Below are 20,053 nucleotides of genomic sequence, written 5' to 3'. Positions count from 1 at the left end.
ATTGGCGGTATATGGCTCCTCTTACAAGCAGGAATGGCACACCCCCTGCCCTGCCATCCGTCCTCCTTAAGATCCCCCCAGATCCACACCCCGTGTCCCAGGTACATGGCCCAGACTACATAGCCAAACATGAGCACCTCTCCCTTCACAAGTGTCCTTTTTCCCAAGCTTGAGCATTTGTTACTCTGTAACAGGACACACCCTACACCTGAGGCCCTCATAGCTCCCAGCGTATGCTAGCTCTCGGTCAACATAATGAAGATGCTATCAGCTGGAAGGAGAGTAGGTAGATAAAAGGAAAAACTAGTGGGGAAAGACAGAGAGATAAATGAATGGAGGGAGGACTGGGTGACTGGGTGGATGAATTAATAAATGGAATAGTAGAGGTTTGATGGGGAGATGGATGGATGGATGGATAATGAACTGAGAGATGAAGGTAAAGGTGGAAGAAGAGATGGTGGGTAGATGGATTACAGGATAAATGATGTATAGATAGGTGGGTGGATAGATGGGTTGACAGATGCATAAGCAAGTAAATGAGTGGATGGGCAAACAGATAAATGGCTAAATAACCAGGCACCGGGGTAGGATGGACATGTGGATGGGTGGATAGGTTTGCATATGAAAAATTGGATGGACGGATGGATATATGGATGAGTCATTAGATGGGTATGTGAATGGAAGGGTACATGAAATGAAGAAGGGGTAGAAGGATGGAGAATGGGTGAATTAAAGGGTGTAGATGGTTGGATGGATTTGTGGGTATGTGGATGGGTCTTAATATATATGGATAGATGCATGGATTGATGGACAGATAGGTGGAAGATGGAGAAATGCATGAATCTGTGGATGGGTGGATGAATGGATGCACAGGTGGAAGCAGGAGAATGGTTGAATGCATGAAGGGAAAGATAGATTAATAAATAAATGGGTAGGGGGATGGAGGAATAGATGAAATGGTGGATGTAATGATGTGTGAATGAATGGACAACTAGATTGAAAGTTAGATAGATGGATACATGTATGGATGGATGGATAATTGGGTGGAGACTGGAAGGATAAACAGATGAGGAACATTTGGATGGAAAGATGGGGGTATGTTTGAATGAATAGATGGATGGGTGGAAAGGTTGGTGGAGGATGGATGAATGACAGTTGGTTGGATGGATGAATGGAAAGAAGGAAGTGATTACTAAACAGATGAATAGATGGCAGACGAATGGATGGAAGGAAAAGTGAATGAGTAGATGACAGAAGGATAAGTTGGAAGGTGAAGGGTATATGGACAGAGAGATGAATGGGTAGTTGGATGTATAAATGGGAGGGGAAGGTATGGAGGTATGTATGTACGGATGGATGGATGATTTGGAATGTGAAAGAACAGGCCAGAGGGAAGCAGGAGGAAGCCATTACCAGCAGGGTGGACACAAGCTTGAGCACGGGCACAAACTGGAACTCCACGGAGCCCCCGACAGGGTCGCGTGCGTGCTGCCCACCGTCTCGCACTGCCTCCCCCAGCATTCTTAGTGCTTTGTCCCGAAGAGCCTCCAGAGGGATGCTGGGGCTGAGACGGGATGGAGCTTCTGCCGCCCCAGCAGCTGGCAGGGCAGCCACAAAACAGGGAGCTAAGAAATGGTGTGGAGGCCGCAGCGAGGTGGTGACGCCGACACCAGGAAGGCCGTAGCGGCGGGGACCATTATCTGCCCTTTTTCCAGGCGGGAAGAGGGTGATGGCACGGGTCTCAGGAGTGAGGGGCACAATGTACTCAGAGAGCATGGAGCGGCGGCTGCGGCAGGCACTTTCGAGATGGATGCTGATGAGGAGGTCGTAGTAGCCTGCACGCAGGGGTCCAGGCAGGTGCGCGTCTTCCAGGGCGTGCAGCAGCTGTGCCTGGTCCACGTGGCTGCACAGAGCATGTGCCACGCGGTTGTTGCCCAGGGCGCACACAGCGCAGTAGAGGCGGAGGGTGTGCGAGTGGAAATGCTGCAGGTCCAAGCGCTCCGACAGCTCCAGGATGTCCATGCATCTGCAGTGGAGATGGGCCACATTCAGGGACTCAGCAGGCAGAGGAGGTGGGAGACAGAGACACAGACCACAGAGAGGCAAAGAGGTGCTCAGGGGAGTGTTGGTGGCCCCAGCAGTGAATCCCAGTGTTCTGCTGGGTCAAGGTTCTGTGAGGTCTGTGGAGCTGAGTCTAGGAGTCTTTTAATGGTTCTGGAAGTCCCTCAGTGGTCTGAGGGCTCCCTGACATATATCTGGGATCCATGGGATGGTCTGGTACTCTGGGGATCTAAGAGCCCATGGGAAATATCTGGTGACCCTGAGATGTATCTAGGATCCCAGGTTGGGTCTGAATCCCCCTCTGGCAGGTCTGAGTACCCTGGTTATATTTGAGCACCACCAGAATGTAAACTCTGCCAGTACAGGACATTTCTGCCTCTTTTGTTTATTTGTTCGTTTGCTATATTCCCAGCACCTAAAAAGGACTTAGCGGGCTTCCCTGGTGGCGCGGTGGTTAAGAATCCACCTGCCAGTGCAGGGGACACGGGTTGGAGCCCTGGTCTGGGAAGACCCCACATGCCGCAGAGCAACTAAATGAGTGCGCCACAACTACCCAGACTGTGCTCTGGAGCCCACGAGCCACAACTACTGAGCCCGCGTGCCGCAACTACTGAAGCCCGTGCGCCTAGAACCCGTGCTCCGCAACAAGAGAAGCCACCGCAATGAGAAGCCTGCGCACCGCAACGAAGAGTCGCCCCCGTTCGCTGCAACTACAGAAAGCCCACGTGCAGCAACGAAGACCCAACACAGCCAAAAATAAATAAATAAATAAATAAAGGACTTAGCAAATAGTATGTGCTCAATAAATATTTGTTGTAGGAACAAATGAATAAATGGGTGCGTCTGAGGCCCCTGGGGATGGGTCTGAGTCCTCCTGGGCAGGTCTGAGTCTCCTGAGTTATACAAGAGCATTACTAGAATGTCCGTTCACAAGAGTTTGGTGTCTCCAGGCTAGAAGTCTGCTGTCACACAGGAGGAGCTCAGAGCTATTTGTCGAATCAGTGAATAAAGGAAAGATGAAGCATCTTCCTCGGGTGAGTCTGGGATCCTGGCCACATTTAGAGTCCTTAAAAGCTTTCCTTTCATCCATGGGAATACTCTTTAGCCCGGTGTGCCTGGGTCCCCTGGAGCGGGTTAGATATCTCCAAGGGATACCTCTAAAGTCTCCTGGGTATGTCCAAGAGAACCTGGGGTGCCTCCAGGCCTCTCTGAATAATGTGCAAGACTCTCTGAGGTGCACTTGAGGCCCCTGGGGTGTTGTGTGGTCTCCTTGATGTGGATCTGGACTCCCTGCGATGGGTTTGGAGCCCCGTAGGTGAGTCTGGAGTCCACTGGGGTGTTAGCTGGGGATGCCTGGGCTGAGTCTGGGTCCCCTGAGGTGGGTCTGAGCCTGCTGAAAGGGATTTAGAGCCCCCTGGAGTGTTATCTGGGGATGGTAAGGTAGGTCCGGGGCTTCCTGGGGTGTTGTCTGGAGTCCCGGGGTAGTGGGGAGGGGCACCAGGTGGGATCCAGACCCCAGAGCGCTTGCAGTATCCGCCCCACCCCTGGGCGCCGGGGCTGTCCCTGACCGGTTCTCCTCGGGGATGTGCAGCGCCATCATGGTCAGCGGCTCCTGGCACTGCACAGCCCAGCCCAGCCGCTCGCCCGCACGCCGCGTGTCCACCTGCAGGAAGTGGTTGGGCATGCGGCTCCACGACACGGGCATCAGCATCTGCACCTCGAGCCGCGGCGGGCACTGTGGGGTGGGGTTCTTGCGCTCGCTCAGAAACATGGCGGCCGACAGTGGCATGATGTTCTGGGGACACAGGGGTATGCACATGTCAGGATTCCCTACCCTTTCCCTCCCGCCACTCTGTTTCCAGGAAGACCTCCCGGATTTCTCCCCCCACTTCAGCCGCTCTGCCAGCCTGACCTCCCACGCCTCTGTCCTCAGCCTGCCCCCATTAGCGCCCCATCACTGCACCCTGACCTTCTGCTTCCCCAGCTCAAACTGGATGACGTTCTGGTGCGTCGGCAGGACAAAGACAGCAGGAAACAGCTTTGTATTGGGTTCCACCTGGGAAGGGAGAAGAGGGCAGGGTGAGGAAGGAGATGTACTGGAGGTGGTACTGACTCTGGACCCCCGACTCGGGAGCCAGTTGCCCCAGCCTGATGCTGCTGGTGTCTACAGATCCAAACTCAGGCACTGGAGGCTCCGCAAGAGCCCTGCAGTGGCTCACGGGCTGCACCTCCTCTGATCCAATGAGGCCAACCTCCTCCACCTCCCCCAGGGCAACCTGTCGTCTGGGTCTTTGCGCACATCGTGCCCACCCCCACCCACGAATGCCATTCCTGTTTCTCTCCCAAGCACTTATTTATTCTTCAAAGTTCAAAAAGCATCCTCTGACTGCCTTTCCCTGCAGCCCCTCTGATCTCTGAAGAGAAACCCACCCAGCCTCTAACACAACAAACACCACTATCTGTGAAGCAGTCTTGTCAAACCTGAATCTAATCCAGTCTAATCTGGACCCATCTCCCAGTTTACAAGAAAATACAGGGGACAGAGGAAAATGTTTAAATGACGCCTCAGGTGTGCATCAGCCAGATTCAACCTGTGGGAAACTAGGCCAGCACTCTTCAGATGGTACTATGCACACGAATGTCCTGAGATTTATTTTAAAAATCAGATTCTGGGGCTTCCCTGGTGGCGCAGTGGTTGAGAATCTGCCTGCCGATGCAGGGGACACGGGTTCGAGCCCTGGTCTGGGAGGATCCCAGATGCCGCGGAGCAACTAGGCCCACGAGCCACAAGCTGAGCCTGCGCATCTGGAGCCTGTGCTCCGCAGCAAGTGAGGTCGCGATAGTGAGAGGCCCGTGCACCGCGATGAGGAGTGGCCCCCGCTCGCTGCAACTGGAGAAAGCCCCTCGCACAGAAACGGAGACCCAAGACAGCCAAAAATAAATAAATAAATAAATAAATAAAAACTGAGCTAAAACTCAAGCCCTTTAAAAAAAAAAAAAATCAGATCTGATTGGGCAGGTCTGGGTAAGAGCCTGAGATTCTGCATTTCTAACAGGCTCCCAGGTGATGCAGAGCCTGCTGGTCCAGGGACCACACTTTGAGGAGCAAAGTTCTACCAGACAGACAGCTGGTTTCTTCAGGGAATACATTCCAAAGGGGAAAAAAAGAAAAAAATGGAAGGGAAATCTACATATGAAAAGAGACTGAAGGGACTTAGCAACCAACCAAAACATATCGCCTTATTTAGATTCTGATTCAAACAAACAGTAAAAAGACATTTTTGAGACAACCAGAGAAGTTTGACCATGGGCTGGATATTTGGTGATATCTAAGAATTCTTGAGTTTTTTTAAGACAACAGTGGTATTGTGGCTATGTTTTTAAAAAGAATCCTTATCTTTTATTTATTTATTTATTTATTTTTTTATTTTTTTTTTAAAAAAGAATCCTTATCTTTTAGAGATACATACTGAAAAGAGACAAACCGCATCATATATCTGAGACAAACCATACGATATCTGGGATTTCCTTCAAAATCCTCCAGTGGGTGTGGATAAAGATGAATCAAGGTTAGCCGTGAGTGGGTACTAGTTGGAGCTGTGTAACGGGGACATGGAGGTTCATTATGCTGTTCTATTTTTGCGTATTTTTAAAATTCTCCATTTAAAATAAAGTTTTATAAAATAAATAAAGTTAGATGGGTTAATGGATGGGTAGCAGATTCGTGGTAGTAGGTATATGGGCATTCATGATACAATTCCTTCAATTTTGCTGTATGCTTGAAATCTTTCATAATAAAGTAATGAAAAGGAAAATCCCACCTTAGAATTTTGGCCCATCCCAGGATGTGTCCTGATTGGTGAAAAGGTGGCGACTGGTATCACCCAGCCCAAGAGGGATACGGACCTCTCTCCAAGGTCAAGGCTCTGCACTGTCTCCCCCTTACTGGATGTCAGTTCGAGGAATGGTTCACCTAGGTGGTCTCCCAGGAACCTCCCAGCTCAGAACCTCCTGTCCTGAGGCTCTTTTATCCTGTCTCTCTGGGGTCTGCCCTCAGAGGGTGGCTGGGAGGGATGTCCCGGGATGCTGAGACACGAGGACGCTATTGCTAAGTTGCTGAATGAGGGCTGGGCTTACCTGGAAAAAGGTGTTGCTCTCTTTGCCGTTGGCGGTAAAGGTCATTAGGCCAGTGGCCAAGTCCACCAGGCAGCCAATGACAAGGTCCGTGTGGCTGATCCGGCCCTGCTGCCCGGGGCTCACGAAGTCTCCACCCCACACCATGTAGCAGTTGCTGCACTTGAGGCTAGAGGACACAGGAGTGATCAGTGCCCGGATCGTCAGCCGAGGCGCTCTGGACCCTGGACACCCCCTTCCCTGAGCTCCCGGAATACCATGACTCAGAGCCCCACCCCCAAACACCTGCCACCTGCAGACCTGAGTGCTGAAACCCCTCACCCCAGACCCTGAGCCCCTCGGAGCTAGAATTCTTAGAAGCTGGTGGGGGAAAGGGGTGGTTCCAGAACGAGGAGAAGGAGAAGGGGAGCAGGACGAGAGGATAGAAAAAGGAGGTAAACTAGAAAGAGGACGGCAAGATGGAAGAGGAGAAAATGGAAAAGAAATGGATGAAGAAGAGGAGGGAAAACACAGAGCAGGAGCCACGGAGGAAGACAAGCAGGAAGAAGGGAGGGGCTTCCCCGGTGGCGCAGTGGTTGAGAGGCCGCCTGCCGATGCAGGGGACGCGGGAGCTTCATCTTGCTATTTTTTGACAACGACAATTTGCGTTAGTTTGTTGTGGTTTTATATAAGTATTATTATTTTTTAATTTGCTTGATTTTTATTTATTTAATTTGTGTCTCCCTGGAATGAGAATATTCTACTAGCATCACTTTCAAGATTTTAAAATTTAACTTATTTTGAGACTGGCAATAATTCAGTTGAAGCCTGAGTCCCCTGCTCACACAGTGGCTGCCCCATACAAAACTAAACGTTGTGAGGTTTGGTACTTGAAGGATGGTTTCTTTGGGAGCCCTAGCAGGGAGACACACTTAGCTTTCTTTTTCCTTTTTTTTTTTTTTTAATCAGGCACGTTTTTTAAAAAATGATACTAACCTGTTAATGACACCTTTAAAACATAAAAAAAAAAAAAAAAAAAAGAGGAGGAAAGGAGGAGGAGGTGCCCAGCGCTGATCTCCGGTCTCCCACGGCCCCCGCCCCTGCCCGCACCTGCTGTGGATGTTGCCTTGCTCATCCCCCATGGTCACCGTCACCACCCGGACCTTGCTGAGGTCGAAGTTCATGTCGTGCTGATGGTAGTCCGGGGTGACCCAGCCCACCCACACGCAGCTGGGCTCCTGGCCGGCGAAGACCCTCACGGAGTAATAGTACTGAAGAGGCAGAGGGGGGACCAGTGGTCAGTGGGCTTTCCTGAGACTCTGAGTTGATTTCTCTGGATTCTCAGTGTCCTCCCAGAGTTTAACAAGTTGCTAGATTTGAGGCCCCCCTGGGTCTGTGTCCCTCTGTTTCTGTATTTACTGATGTATCCCTAGATTCGGGAATCCTCTGAGACTGTTTTGTGATACACCCAAATTTGGGTCCCTCCCCAGGTTATACAGCAAAGTTATAAATAAATAATAGCTCACAAATGAACTCACTTCAATCCTTACACCAAGTGGATACGCTTTTTATCTCCATATTACTGATGGGGAAACCATAGCGCTTCCACAGCAGAGAAGACATAGAGCCGTGAAGTGACACCCAGGTAGCCCGTGATCCTAACCACTAGGCTGCTTGTCTCAGAAAATATTCCAGGTTTGGTGAATCCCCAAACTGTATTGGAATACTTGTGAATTTTGGTTCACAGGAATATACTAGAATAGCTACTAAGTTTGGGGTGTTGAGTTTATATGGGTGAACCCAAATACTGGAGCGCCAAGTCTATGTTGGTTTATCCCTGGGATTCGGGGGGCCCTGGGAGTTATATCAGTGTGCCCCATGGTTTCACTGTGTTCCCTGCAATTTTTAGGCCCCTAGCTATATGGATTTAGGGGTTCAAAGGGTTAAACTGATGTGTACTGTATTTTGTGGTCTCCTGTATATATTGTGGTGTCCCCAGATAAGGGCAATTACTGGGGATTACAGCATGAAATTTGGAAATCGGGGGGGGGGCCTGAAGTTGAGGGTCCCCGGTTCCCACCGTGGTGGTATTGAGGATGATCTCAGGGTCATCACGGTCGTCAGCAGGCACCACCTCGCGAGGGAGTCGGGGCAGAGTGGGGGTGGCTGGTGGCTGGGTCATCATGGCGGCCTTCTTGGCCTTGAACAAGAACCTGGTGGTGGAGAGGAGAGGCTGTCATGAGACTCACTCTCAAGCCCAGCTCCCCAGCCCTCTCCATCACAACGTTCGTGCCTCCACATCCATCCTAAATAAACCTCATTTCTAGTACCCAAGGCCTCGCCTCTAGAGGGATGAAATTCCCAACTGCACCAGCATAGTCAACCGTGGAGGAGCTCTGTGCTTTCAAATTCCGGGTTACCCAGATTTAAAGGTGCCTCTGGGAACATGGAGGTTCCCTTGGGGAGCACACAATGGTCCCCTAAGTCACCATGTCTCATATGGGTGCTAAAGGCATTTGGGAAAGGACAATTCTTCATTGGGCACTGTCTTGTGCATTGAAGACATGTAGAATCCCTGGAGCCCCCAGCAAGCAGTACCTAACCCCCCAAACCGTGATAACTAAAAATCTCCCATCATTTCCAAACATCCCCTCAAGAGACACAGAACTAAATCCCACTGAAAACTACTGCCACAGTAGGGGAAAAGCAGATTTAGTTTCATTTCAAACTGAATGCCCTTTGAGGGTCTCCCTTGAAGTTAGTTTTGGGGGGTACATTTGAGACACAGGAGTGACCCCAATTTAGAAGACCAATGATATTCACTGGGATACCTTGGGGTACAGTCAACTTTCCCAAGATTCTGAGGTCCCCTTTAGCGTTCACAGATAATGAAGTCCATTGGATGAAAAGCTTTGGTACCCCAAGGACCGTGGAGTTCTCCATAGATATAGTGGGGCATCCCGATTTTACATTCTCAGGGAAATTAGAGCATCCCAGGGAAATAATAGCGTTCACTCGAGACATAACAGGATCCCTCAGTAATCTGACCCCACTTAGCATATATGGGCCCACTTTGGGATACAGTGGGGTTTCTCAAGTTACTGAGGTTGCCTAATTGGGGGTCCCAGGAGAGACCCCCAAACCCCACCCTGCCCCACCCTTGACTCACCCTCTCTTCTTGTTCTTCTCTGTGGTAGCATCCTTCTCATTCTCTGCCCTGGGAGGCTGGGCCTCTACCCCAGCCTGGGTGGTGCCCCCGGATGACCCTTCCTTGGCAGTTCCTTCTTTGCCCCCCTCAGCCTCGCCCCAGTGCCCAGCTGAGCGGCGCAGGTTTTCATAGTCGGGATCAGGCTCCGCTGCCCGGGCCTCATCCTCAGCAGGAGGCTGCAGGCCAGGAGGTGCCAGAGGGGTGGCCCCTGCGGTGCAGCGGAAGTGCTGGTGGAACTGGACTGGAAGACTCAGCCGGAGAAAGAGCATCTCCACCAGACTGTTCTGGGAGCCCCACGTGCGGTGGGTCAGGCGCAGGCAGGGGGGTGTGTCCACGGTGCCGTCCACACGAGTCACCTGTGGGGGTGAGGCAGGAAGCACTGAGCCAGGAGGGTGAGCTAGGCCATTGGTCCTAAACCTTATTACACACAGAGTCACCACTAGGCCTTAGAGCACTATGTGAGAATTAGCCAAAGACTCACTCCTCTGAGCGTACGAACTCCCATGGGACACACAGCTTGGCCGTGGGGTGTATTCAGCCTTCTGTCTACCTTTGTCTGGACACCTTTGTACAGTGGGCAGCCCTGGTCAGACACTGGAATCACCTGGGGAGCTTTCAAAACCTTCCTGTGCACAGGGCTCACTCCAGACCAGGTCATCCACCCATCCACCCATTCATTCTTCCATCCTTCCACCCACCAATCCATCCATCCATCCATTCACCCATCCATCCATCTAACACTACACAAATATTTACTGAGCACCTACCAAGTGCTGGGAACACATCAGTGAACAGAACAAGGGCTCTGCCCTCCTGCTGTCTTAGGGAGACGTCTTGGGGAGAGCAGCCCAGAAGGGTCAGGTTTTTTTAAAGGCTCCCCAGAGGAATTTTTGTTAGACTTGTTGGTTGTGGAAATATAACGCTCAGAAGAATGCACACATCGTAAGTGCACAGCAAAATGAGGTTTTGGAGGGACCACACCTATGTACCCAGCACTCAGATGGAGAAATGGAACACCACCAGTCCCCCTGGGAGTCCCCTCGGTGCCCGTTTAGTCACTACACTCTCAAAGATAGTGAGGGATTCTGATGAGGGAAATGCACCGACCTGGCCTAAATAAAGGGCAGGAGCTGAGAGAAGGACAGGTGCCCGGCCTGTGCGCTCCAAAGACAGACTCTCAAGTTTTCTGGAGACTCCATAAACAACTGGAGCAGTTCCCTTTCTTTGATGCCCCACCTCAAGTTGACCTCCTCAAGGACCAATTGCCAAGAGAGACCTCGTGCTCCTCACCAGCCAATGAATTCGCCCCAAAACTGTGCAACCAAGACTGTCTGCAGCGTCTTTTTCTCCCCTCTCTCCCATCTCTCTTATAAATCCTGTTCTGCCTCTGCTCCTTGGCAAGCCTACTGACCATCTCCTTCCTGTGGTATGTACGCAAAGTAACTTAATGTCTGATTATTCGTTCACAGTTAACGCCCTTCTGACTTAGCACATCACAGGTTAGCTTTGCCCATTCTTGAACCTTCTGTGAATGGGATCCTACAGTATGTGCTCTTTTGTGTCCGGCTTCTTTCTTTCAACATTATGTCTGAGAAATTCGTCCATGTGGTTGTGGGTAGGTTAGTTTATTCATTCTCACTGCTGTCTAGCATGCTGTTCTTTGGGTTGAGAACACCATCTGGCAATGGCAGGGATTGGGAAGTTCACGTCTTCCCCACCATCCTCTCCCACCCCAGGCACCTCTCTGGTCTTTGTGCTCCCACTCTCGCCTCCTCCAATCCACTGTCAATAGAGACCTTTCCAAAACTCAGATCTAGACTGGACATTCCCCTATTCAAAACCCTTCCATTTTTACCTAGCCTTAAAATGCCTTCCCACAAATTATTTATTAATTATAAAGAGAAAAAGAGTAACTTGATGGTGGAGAAACTCGGCAGACTCCACCATAACCAAACAGTCAAAGTTAATGTAATCAGTAATAAGACAAAATGACATGATGTGCCGCCCTGATATTCGGCATCAAGAAGAACACAACGTCTTTGCTATGGTACTCGTGCCAAATACATGAGGAATATTCTGCAAAATAACTGGTCTGTACTCTTCAAAAATGTCAGTATCATGAGAGGCAGAGAAACACTCAGAAATATTCTACATTGAAGACTAAAGAGACATAACAACTAACTGCAACGTGTAACTGCGGATTGGATTTTGGACCAGAAAAATAAAAAGAGACATCAATGCCACGATTAACAAAATTTGAATACGGGTTGTAAATTAGGTAACAGTATGTATCAATGTAAAATTCCCTGATTTTCATAACTGCAGCTCTGTAAGAGCACAGCCTGTTCTGAAGAAATGCACATTGAAATATTTAGGGATAAAGAGGCACGATGTCTCCAACTTACCTAAATAATTCAGAAAAGAGAAAGAGAGAGAGAATGTGAGAGGGAGATCTGAACGATGCCTAGGATGGGAAAACTGAGGCTCAGGAGGAGACAGTCACAGGCCCAGGTCATACAGCAGGTAAAAGGCCAACTCCAGGTCTGATTCTAAAGTACCAGCTGAAGCTTAGCCACGTGGAATTCAAGTTCTTCCCAGGTTGAGAAAAAGACTATATCACTTTGATTTATGTGGGTTTTTATTGTCAGAATCTGACCCTGAGTTTAACCTTGGGAAAGAAAGGCACTAGGGTCTAAAAATTAGGATACCAGATTAATGAAGTTACTAAAAATAAATAAACCCATGGGAATTCCCTGGCAGTCCAGTGGTTAGCACTCTTTGCTCTCACTGCCAAGGATCCGGGTTCAATGCCTGGTTGGGGAACTAAGATCCCACAAGCTTACTGCCGTGCTTTGTGGCCGGCAATAAATAAACAAACCAACCAACCAACCCCCAAAATACCACCACAGATAACAGTTAGTAAGGAAGGTGCCAAAATGTACCCAGTGATTTATATTTCTTGAAACCTTGCTGTAGTATTAGATAGTTATAAGGGCTGGAAATGTCCACTGGGGTCACTTAATCCAGCTTCTCTTTTCCCCCTTCCCCCATTTTGTAGGCACGGTACCTGGAGCCCAGAAAGGTGTAGTTTGCCAAGGTTATACCCTACAAGGCAGCCCTGGGAGCCCATGATCCTGACACCCACTTCTACACGGTTTGTGGGCTAACAAAGAAACCAAAGAGAAGCTTGGGGAAGAGAACTGTGGGGAGAATGAGGTTTGGAAGCAGATCAGAGCGTGCTGAGTGGGGTCGGTCCTCACCTCATAGTGGGGATGCTCAGGGGGCGTGGCCTGAAACTGGGGAAGGCTTTTGCTGAACCAGGTAGTGACCGGGCGCTGCATGTTGATGGCAAATGGCTCAAAACCTTCCTGGAGGCCACAGATGGTAAAGAACCGCAGGGAGCTCACATCCTGGCCCAGGTTCAGGTGACCCACCTGGCCAGGTCCCAAGCTGCAGACGGGCAGGAAGCCTAGTAGGAGGGGATAGATAGGCAAGGGTGAGGATAGATGGGCAGGGCAGGGGCAGCCATGGGGAAGGAGGTACTGTGGAAAGAAGGGGTGAAAGAGCGGGGGTGCTGGAGGGGACAGCGTAGGGTCAGGTGAGACGGAAGAAAACCAGAAAGGGGCCACAAGGCCAGCTCTCACCATCCCCAATCTCAATATCCCGGAAGGCTGTTTCAGAGCCTGAATCGGACATGAGGACCTCGCCGTTGAGGGTGAAGATAATGGTGTTCTCTGTGAGGTCGATCATGCAGCCCACGACATCACCTGACTGCCAGGGACGCCCAAACGGTTCACTGCCCAAGTGCCAGCGCTGACCCTGTGAGGGGGCAAGGGAGACGTGGTGCAGGAGAGACACACAGAGGAACGGGGAGATACAGAAGCAAGGGGAGACGTAAAGATACAAGTGTCAGGTCCAGGGCATGTGGGACAGAAGAGGGTTCACCCCCACGGTGGCCCCCATCTTACCCCACGTTTGCATCCATGATCCTTAAAGGATAAGCTTTCATGCTTTCCCCTCCCACTAATCTCTGTATCTCATCCCTTCTGCCTGGGTTCTCTATTGTTTCCATGACTGGGGCTGAGGTTATACAGACCACCAAAGTGCTAGTGGAGGGTTGGGGACAGCAGCAAGTAGAGGGATGGAAAGGAAAAACTAACCTGTCAATCTCCCCCATATGGACCCAAATATACCCATATGCCCCCAGAATAGATAAATGGATAATGAGATGGATGGATAGGAAGCAGGGTGTATGGCTGGATGGAAGAACGAAATGAAAGCTGAGAGTCTACCTGGGTTGATGCAGGGAGGGAAGAAAGTGTAGACAGACACATAGGTAGATGGATGGGTGGATGGATAAATAGATGATGTATTTATGCATTAAATTATTGGATAGATGAATGGATAAATGAAATCACAAATTGACTAAACAGGTGAATTGCGGAACTAACAAGTACATGAATAGATGGCAACGTGGATGACTAAATGATTCTTTGGACAGATGAGAAGGATGGATGAATGGACAGACAGATGGTTGGATAGAGAGATGGATGATGGATGGACATATGCGTGGACAGAGAGAGGGAAGGATACATGGAAGAATGGGTAGATGAGTGGGAAGGTAGAGCCAGAGATGGGCGGACAGAGTGAGGCACAGGCAGAGGCAGGGCTGGAGTGTATGAGCTGTGGGAAGGACCACAGAGCCTGGCAGAGTGGAGCCCAGGCAGCTACCCACGCGGTGCCCATTGAAGACATAGGCCAGCTCATCAGCTCCCAGCTCCACGTCAGGCCGCAGCTCAGGCCTCGCCCAGCCCACTCGCATCTCGCCGGTGGTGACTGCCTCAAACTCGAAGTACCAGCGGCCGCTCTGCACCACATAGGATTTCTCTGCCCTGAAGATGCGCACCCGGTCCCAGCGAGACTGGCTCTCCACCTGACCTACAAATGGGGCCAGGCAGAGTCAGAGAGGCTGGGTTGGTGGGAGAGACCAGGAAAGGTAAGGGCCTTTGGGGGGCTGGGAGGAAAGGGACAATTCTTGGTGTTAGGGAAGAACTGGGGAATCTCAGAGCAGTCACAGAGGCAGGAGGGACCTACTGAGACTTCTCCTCCATCCCTTTGCAGTCAGAGCTTCACAGAGGAACTAGTGACAGAGGCATGGAGGAAGAAAGTCGGGTCAGTCACGGTCATGGTCTGGGGTGAAGGGTCAACATTAAGGTCAATGGTAAGAATCAAGGGTTGAGAATAAGATCAGGAAGAGAGAGTCAGGGTCAGGGAGGGGATAGAAATTGTGGCTGGGGTCAGGGGTTAAGAAATTGAAACTTGAGGACCACAGTCAGGGTTGGGGGTTGAGGCTGGGATTGGGGGCTCAGTGATCGGTCAGGAGTCAAGTTAGGAGTAGGGATTAGAGGCTCTCTAAGTCCTTGGTTGGGTGGCTCCATGTTATAGCTATAGTCCAGAGGTTAGGAGTTAGGGGTCGTAGCTGGGGGTCAGGAATTGGAGTCAGGGTCAGGGTTAGCGCTCACTGGGTTCCTGGTCTGGCTGTTCAGTGTCGTAGCCGTAGCCCAGGCAGGGCTTGAGTCAGGTCAAGGTCAGTGGTCAAGATCAGGTTCAGGGTCAGGGACAGAGTGTCAGGGTTGGGGGGAGAGGGTCAGTGCTGTAGATGTAGCCCATTGAGAGGCGAGTTGGGTCAGAGATCAGGAGTCAAGGGCCGGGGTTAGGGTCAGGGTAGGAGTCAGGGTCAGGGGCCTGTGGTCAGCACTCACTGGGCTCCTGGTCGGGCGGCTCAATGTTGTAGCCGTAGCCCAGCAGGGTGCGCACGGCCTGGCAGAGGCTGTCCCGGTTGCTGCGCTTGGTGGCCTCGTCCAGCAGGCGGTAGGGCACAAGGCGAGGGTTCCGGCGTGCAGGGATGTCCTGCACAGAGCTGTAGGTCCAGCCCTGGGCCACTCGGTCTCGTGCCCACACATTGTGTCCGTTCTCCGCCAGCCGGTCCACCAGCATCGTCTGCGCGGGCGTCAGTCTCACGTGGCTCAGGTCCAGAGGCGCCGGCTTGTACCCATTGCTCATCATGTACCTGCGGGTGTGGCGGGGTTCGGTGGGACAAGACCCTCACCTCCACTTCTAGGCTCTGTGTTATGGGCTCCCTGACTTCTGACCCTTGTCCTTCGGATTCCATGATCTTTAGCCTTGAGCTTTGAAATTTCTGACCTTTGGTCTCTGACATCAGGATTCTATGACTCCCTTAAATAAGCTTTGATATACCTGACTTCTGACCCCAGGATCCTGTGACCGTAGCAAGGGCTTTGACTTCACTGACCTCTGGCCTCTGTGACCCCTTCATCTTGATTTTGGGAGCCTTATCTCTCACCCTGGAACTCCCTGACCCCTCACTTCTAACTCTGAGGCTTCTTACCTCTGATCCCAGGACCCTATCATTCCAAACTCCTGGCTTGGAGTCCTTGACCTTTGAACCTTGGCATCTATCCCCAGGACCTCTGATCTCTCATCTATAATTTTAGGATCCCTTACTTACAACTCTAACAATTTCTCACCTCTTTCCATTGACCCCTCACCTCTGACTCAGAGATATTACCTCTGTTCTCTCATTTTCCCGGACTCCATGGCAGACCCTGACCCTGGGTCCGACTCACTCCCACTCTCTCTCTGCAATGCCTAACTCCGCATTCCTGGCACCTCCCCAGGACACTCACCACTGACTCCAGAGCCCCGACCCCGGGTCCTGTGACCTCCACCCTAACCCACAGCCCCTTGGTTTCTGACCTCAGCCTCCCCCCGCAGGCCTCAGTTGCTCCAGCCCTCACCACGGCATCTCCGGCCCCCTACTCTCTTCCCCAGCTGGGGCCCGGGCCGCCCTCACTCACGTCTTGGGGAGTTTTGTCTTCCTCAGGTTGTCTTCCGCCTTCTCGTCCGCCATGCCCACGTGGCAGCCCAGCGCCAGCAGCGTCCTGGGGCGGGGGGTGGGGGCAGGGCGACAGGGTCACCCCACGCGGCCCCCCTGCTGCTGGCGTCCTCTCCCCCCAGCCCAGCTCCCCTCATCCCCCAGCCCGTCAGCTCTGTCTCTTACTTGCCCCCTGTCAGTTTCAGCCTCACAATCCCAGTCTCCCTCTCTCTCTCTCTGCCTCCCTTTTGTCTCTCTCTGCCTCCCTTTTGTCATCTCTCTCTCTCTGTCTCTCTCAGTCTCGGTCTCACTCCCCCTGTCTCTCCTTCCCCCGCCCAGCGGTCAGGCCCGGGCCCCTGCTCCCTGGTCCGCCCCTCACTTGAGCGTCTCCCCCGACATCTGCAGGTTGTAATTCCTCTCGGGCTCCGGTAGGCTGTGGAAGTCCACGAGACACGGGTGCAGCCTCTTATTGTCATCCCGAACCTGGAGAAACTCCAGAGTCAACTCCTCGGTTCCCCTTCCCTCCCCAGGACTCCCAGACTGTGACCCCTGGCCTCCCCGATCCGTTCTGCCACCCAAGGAGCCCCTGGTGTCCCAAGGTCGCTTCCCCCAGCCCCCAGCCCCTCCCAGTTAGTGAGCAGTTGTCACTCCACCACAGCCAGCCTAGCCTCTCCCCACCCACCCCCCTGCGCTGCAGGCAGCCCCCTCACCGGGCCGTAGGTCCAGCCCTGCTCAATGCGAGTCAGCGCCCAGAGTTCATGGATGTTCTCCGCCAGCTTCTCTCGAATACCCTCCAGATGGGGAGGCAGGACAATCTGGGGGCAGGTGACATTTGTGAGGTCCCTGCATCCCCTCCAGTCTGCGTCGTGACCCCTCTTCCCGAGAACACGTGCGAGCCCTGAGCAGTTCCCCAGAGAGCTTTGACCTTTCCTACTGCGGAGCCTTGCTCCCCATCACCTCACCCTGCCTCCAGGGTTGACGTCCAGCTGCGTAAGGACTTAGCATCCTCAGAATTAAGGAACTATCTGGGAATGGGTCTGTCTCCCCCTGTGGACTGGGAGCTCCGTGAAGGCAGGGCTGGGGCTGTCTCTGTCTCCAGCATTTTCCCAGCCCTGTCCAGCCCAGAAGGGGATGCTCGTGAAATGTTTGCTGAATGAATGGATGAGTCTCTTTCCTTCTCTGTACAATGAGAATCAGAACAATATTAACTGATGACACTTACTTTATAAGGGTTCAGTGAAATCATTTACATAAACTACTAAATGTTATATACAGTGGACCCTCAAACAATGTGAGCTTGAACTGAGCGGATTTTTTTTCAATAAACATAAATAGTACATGTATTTTCATTTTACAGATCTTTAAATTAACTAAGTGTGGGGAAAAGCTTGTGTTTGATTAGAGATCACAAGACGTGGAATCAAAAGAACTAGGGCTTTTTTTTTTTTTTGCGGTATGCGGGGCTCAGCGGCCATGGTTCATGGGCCCAGCCGCTCCGCAGCATGTGGGATCTTCCCGGACCGGGCCACGAACCCGTGTCCCCTGCATCGACAGGCGGACTCTCAACCACTGCGCCACCAGGGAAGCCCGTGAATTCCTTTGTTTTTAAGACAGAGAGAGCAGTGCTGGGACTTGCGACTGTGTGGGGGTCGGTGCCCCTAACCCTCCTGCATAGTTTCTATAAATGCGTGGCACATGGTAGGTGCCTAGTCGTATTTATATTGTTGGTGTTCTGCAGGCAGAGATAATGATGGTTGGAGCAGGGTGGGATGTGGGGGGAGAAGGGATTGGGAGAGGCGGAGTGGACAACCCCTGAGGCTGCCAGGTGGGTGGGGGAGGGGAAGGGAGCCATCCAGGAGGAGGCCCAGGGCTCTGGCCTGGCTACAGGGGGATGGCAAGTTCACCCCTGCAATAACATTACTACTACCAATAATGACAGTAACTCTACTGAGTACTTACTATTTCCTCAGGACCACGCTAAGCACTTCACATACATTAATTCATCTAACCTTCACAACAATGCTAGAGGGAGGTTCTCTCATTCCCCCCTTTTCCTCACAGGTGAGGGAACTGAGGCACAGAGAAGTGAAGCTGCACATCCACGGTGACATGCTGAAAGTCAAACCCTTGTGATCAGCCTCTTAAACAGGACTTATATTCCCTCCTATAGGGACATGCCTGGAGGAAAGGTGGGGAGCTCAGATTGGGATAGGAGGAGTGAGAGAGGCGTGGAATAGAAAAGATGCCCAACAAATTGTGGTGGATAAGATTACCGGCTTTGGGATCAGACTGCCTGGGCTCAAATGCTGTGTGACTTGCACAGGCTGCTTAACCTCTCTGGGCCTCACGTTCCTCAGCTGTATATTGGGGGCAATAATAGTCCTTTTTAGGAAATTCCCTGGCAGTCCAGTGACTAGGACTCCATGCTTTCACTGCTGAGGGCCCAGGTTCAATCCCTGGTCGGGGAGCTAAGATCCCACAAGCCACTCAGAGCAGCAAGTAAATAAATACTTTTAAAAAATTAAATAAATAAATAATAGTCCTTTTTTTAGGGGACTATACCAAGGACTCCCTGAAACCAAGATTCTGCCTTGAGAGATTCCTTTGCCTCTTCTCTGCCTCAGCTTCCACACCTGTTAAACAACAGGGTCCCCAGCTTCCAGCTCAGCTCCCCATCTCCCTGGCTCCTAAGGGAGTCTGCCTCTCCAGGAAACCCTTGCAGAGCAGGCAGTACCTGGACAGTGTCCACAGGGCAGGGCACAAAGTCGGTGTGTGAGAGGCAGCGGCTGGGGCCCACCAGGTGGGGCCCCCGGGGCCCTTCCCGCCGATACTCCTTGATGGGCTCCAGATGGAGTCGCTCTCGCGGGAGCACAGCCTCATGACAAGGGGCATAGCCAGGCGGAGGGAGGAACTTGAATTCGCCATGGCGGCCACCAAGGAGGAACCGCACCCTAGGTGGGAGAGTGGGGGTCACTAGTGAGGGCAGTGTACAGAGGAGAGTCTGTACTCAGTGGGGGGAAGGGAGCAATCTTGGGATCAGTGGAAGGTTCTGGGGAGACCTGAGGTCACTGGACAGCCATAGCATCATGGAGGTCATTTAGGAGTCAGGAAACTCTAAGGTCAAAGAAAATGTTGGAGGCCAATAGGAATCTTTGGAAAACCAAAAGAGGAAAGTGGGGGTCAGGTCACAGGGGAGTTAATCCAAGGTCATGGGAAAGTCCTTTGGAGGAGGTCCTGGATCAACAGAACATCTAGAGATACCAGAAGGTTTGGGGGAGACCAAGACGAAGGTCATTTGGAAGTTACTGAGAGTCTGGTGTAACCTTGAGAAAATCATAATCGCCACTGAAATGGTGAGTAAGTCATTCACAGAGGTTGGGGTCACTGGGAAAAGACTGGGCTACTGAGAGGTCTTTGAAATAACTGTGGTCGTTGAGAGGTCACTGGGAAATTATGGAACTATTAGAATATCGTTGGGAGATGCTGGGGTCATTGGGAAGTTAAGAGAATGGAGTCATTGGGAGGCTTTGTGGTCATTGGAAGATCACTGTCAGATTCTGGAATCATCTGGAGGTCACTGGAATGGCATAGAATCATTGGGAGAGTCAGAGGTCACCTGGGAGGTCACTGGAAGAAAGTTATTAATCATTAGAAGGTCATTGTGAAATTTGGGGGACACTTGGAGATTGGGGTGAAGCTGATGTCATTGGGAGGGTCTGGGTCATTGGGAGGACACTGAGAGTGTCTGGGATCATGTAGAGGTCACGGGACCTTCG

The 20,053-nt window shown here is 51.6% G+C and overlaps 1 protein-coding gene across 2 annotated transcripts in view; it reads right to left on the bottom strand.

Moving 5' to 3' along the window:
* Positions 1-20,053, bottom strand: part of RYR1 (ryanodine receptor 1) — a 117,724-nt gene that overhangs the window by 76,669 nt on the left and 21,002 nt on the right. For both annotated transcript variants that reach the window (XM_007471074.1, XM_007471073.1), the window contains exons 20-34: positions 19,012-19,228; positions 16,988-17,092; positions 16,657-16,760; positions 16,261-16,344; positions 15,145-15,452; positions 14,118-14,320; positions 13,027-13,201; positions 12,643-12,851; positions 9,344-9,738; positions 8,255-8,387; positions 7,285-7,445; positions 6,199-6,364; positions 4,031-4,117; positions 3,630-3,856; positions 1,414-2,026 (exon numbers count right to left, since the gene is read on the bottom strand). In XM_007471074.1, the coding sequence (XP_007471136.1) occupies positions 1,414-2,026; positions 3,630-3,856; positions 4,031-4,117; positions 6,199-6,364; positions 7,285-7,445; positions 8,255-8,387; positions 9,344-9,738; positions 12,643-12,851; positions 13,027-13,201; positions 14,118-14,320; positions 15,145-15,452; positions 16,261-16,344; positions 16,657-16,760; positions 16,988-17,092; positions 19,012-19,228 (3,187 nt within the window). The remainder of the gene's footprint in view (positions 1-1,413; positions 2,027-3,629; positions 3,857-4,030; positions 4,118-6,198; positions 6,365-7,284; positions 7,446-8,254; positions 8,388-9,343; positions 9,739-12,642; positions 12,852-13,026; positions 13,202-14,117; positions 14,321-15,144; positions 15,453-16,260; positions 16,345-16,656; positions 16,761-16,987; positions 17,093-19,011; positions 19,229-20,053) is intronic.

Source organism: Lipotes vexillifer, unplaced genomic scaffold, assembly GCF_000442215.2.
Source record: "Lipotes vexillifer unplaced genomic scaffold, Lipotes_vexillifer_v1.1 scaffold182, whole genome shotgun sequence".
In the NCBI taxonomy this organism is placed as follows: Eukaryota; Metazoa; Chordata; class Mammalia; order Artiodactyla; family Lipotidae; genus Lipotes; species Lipotes vexillifer.
Note: the sequence above shows the minus strand (reverse complement) of the source record. Positions and strands in the feature narration are given on the sequence as shown.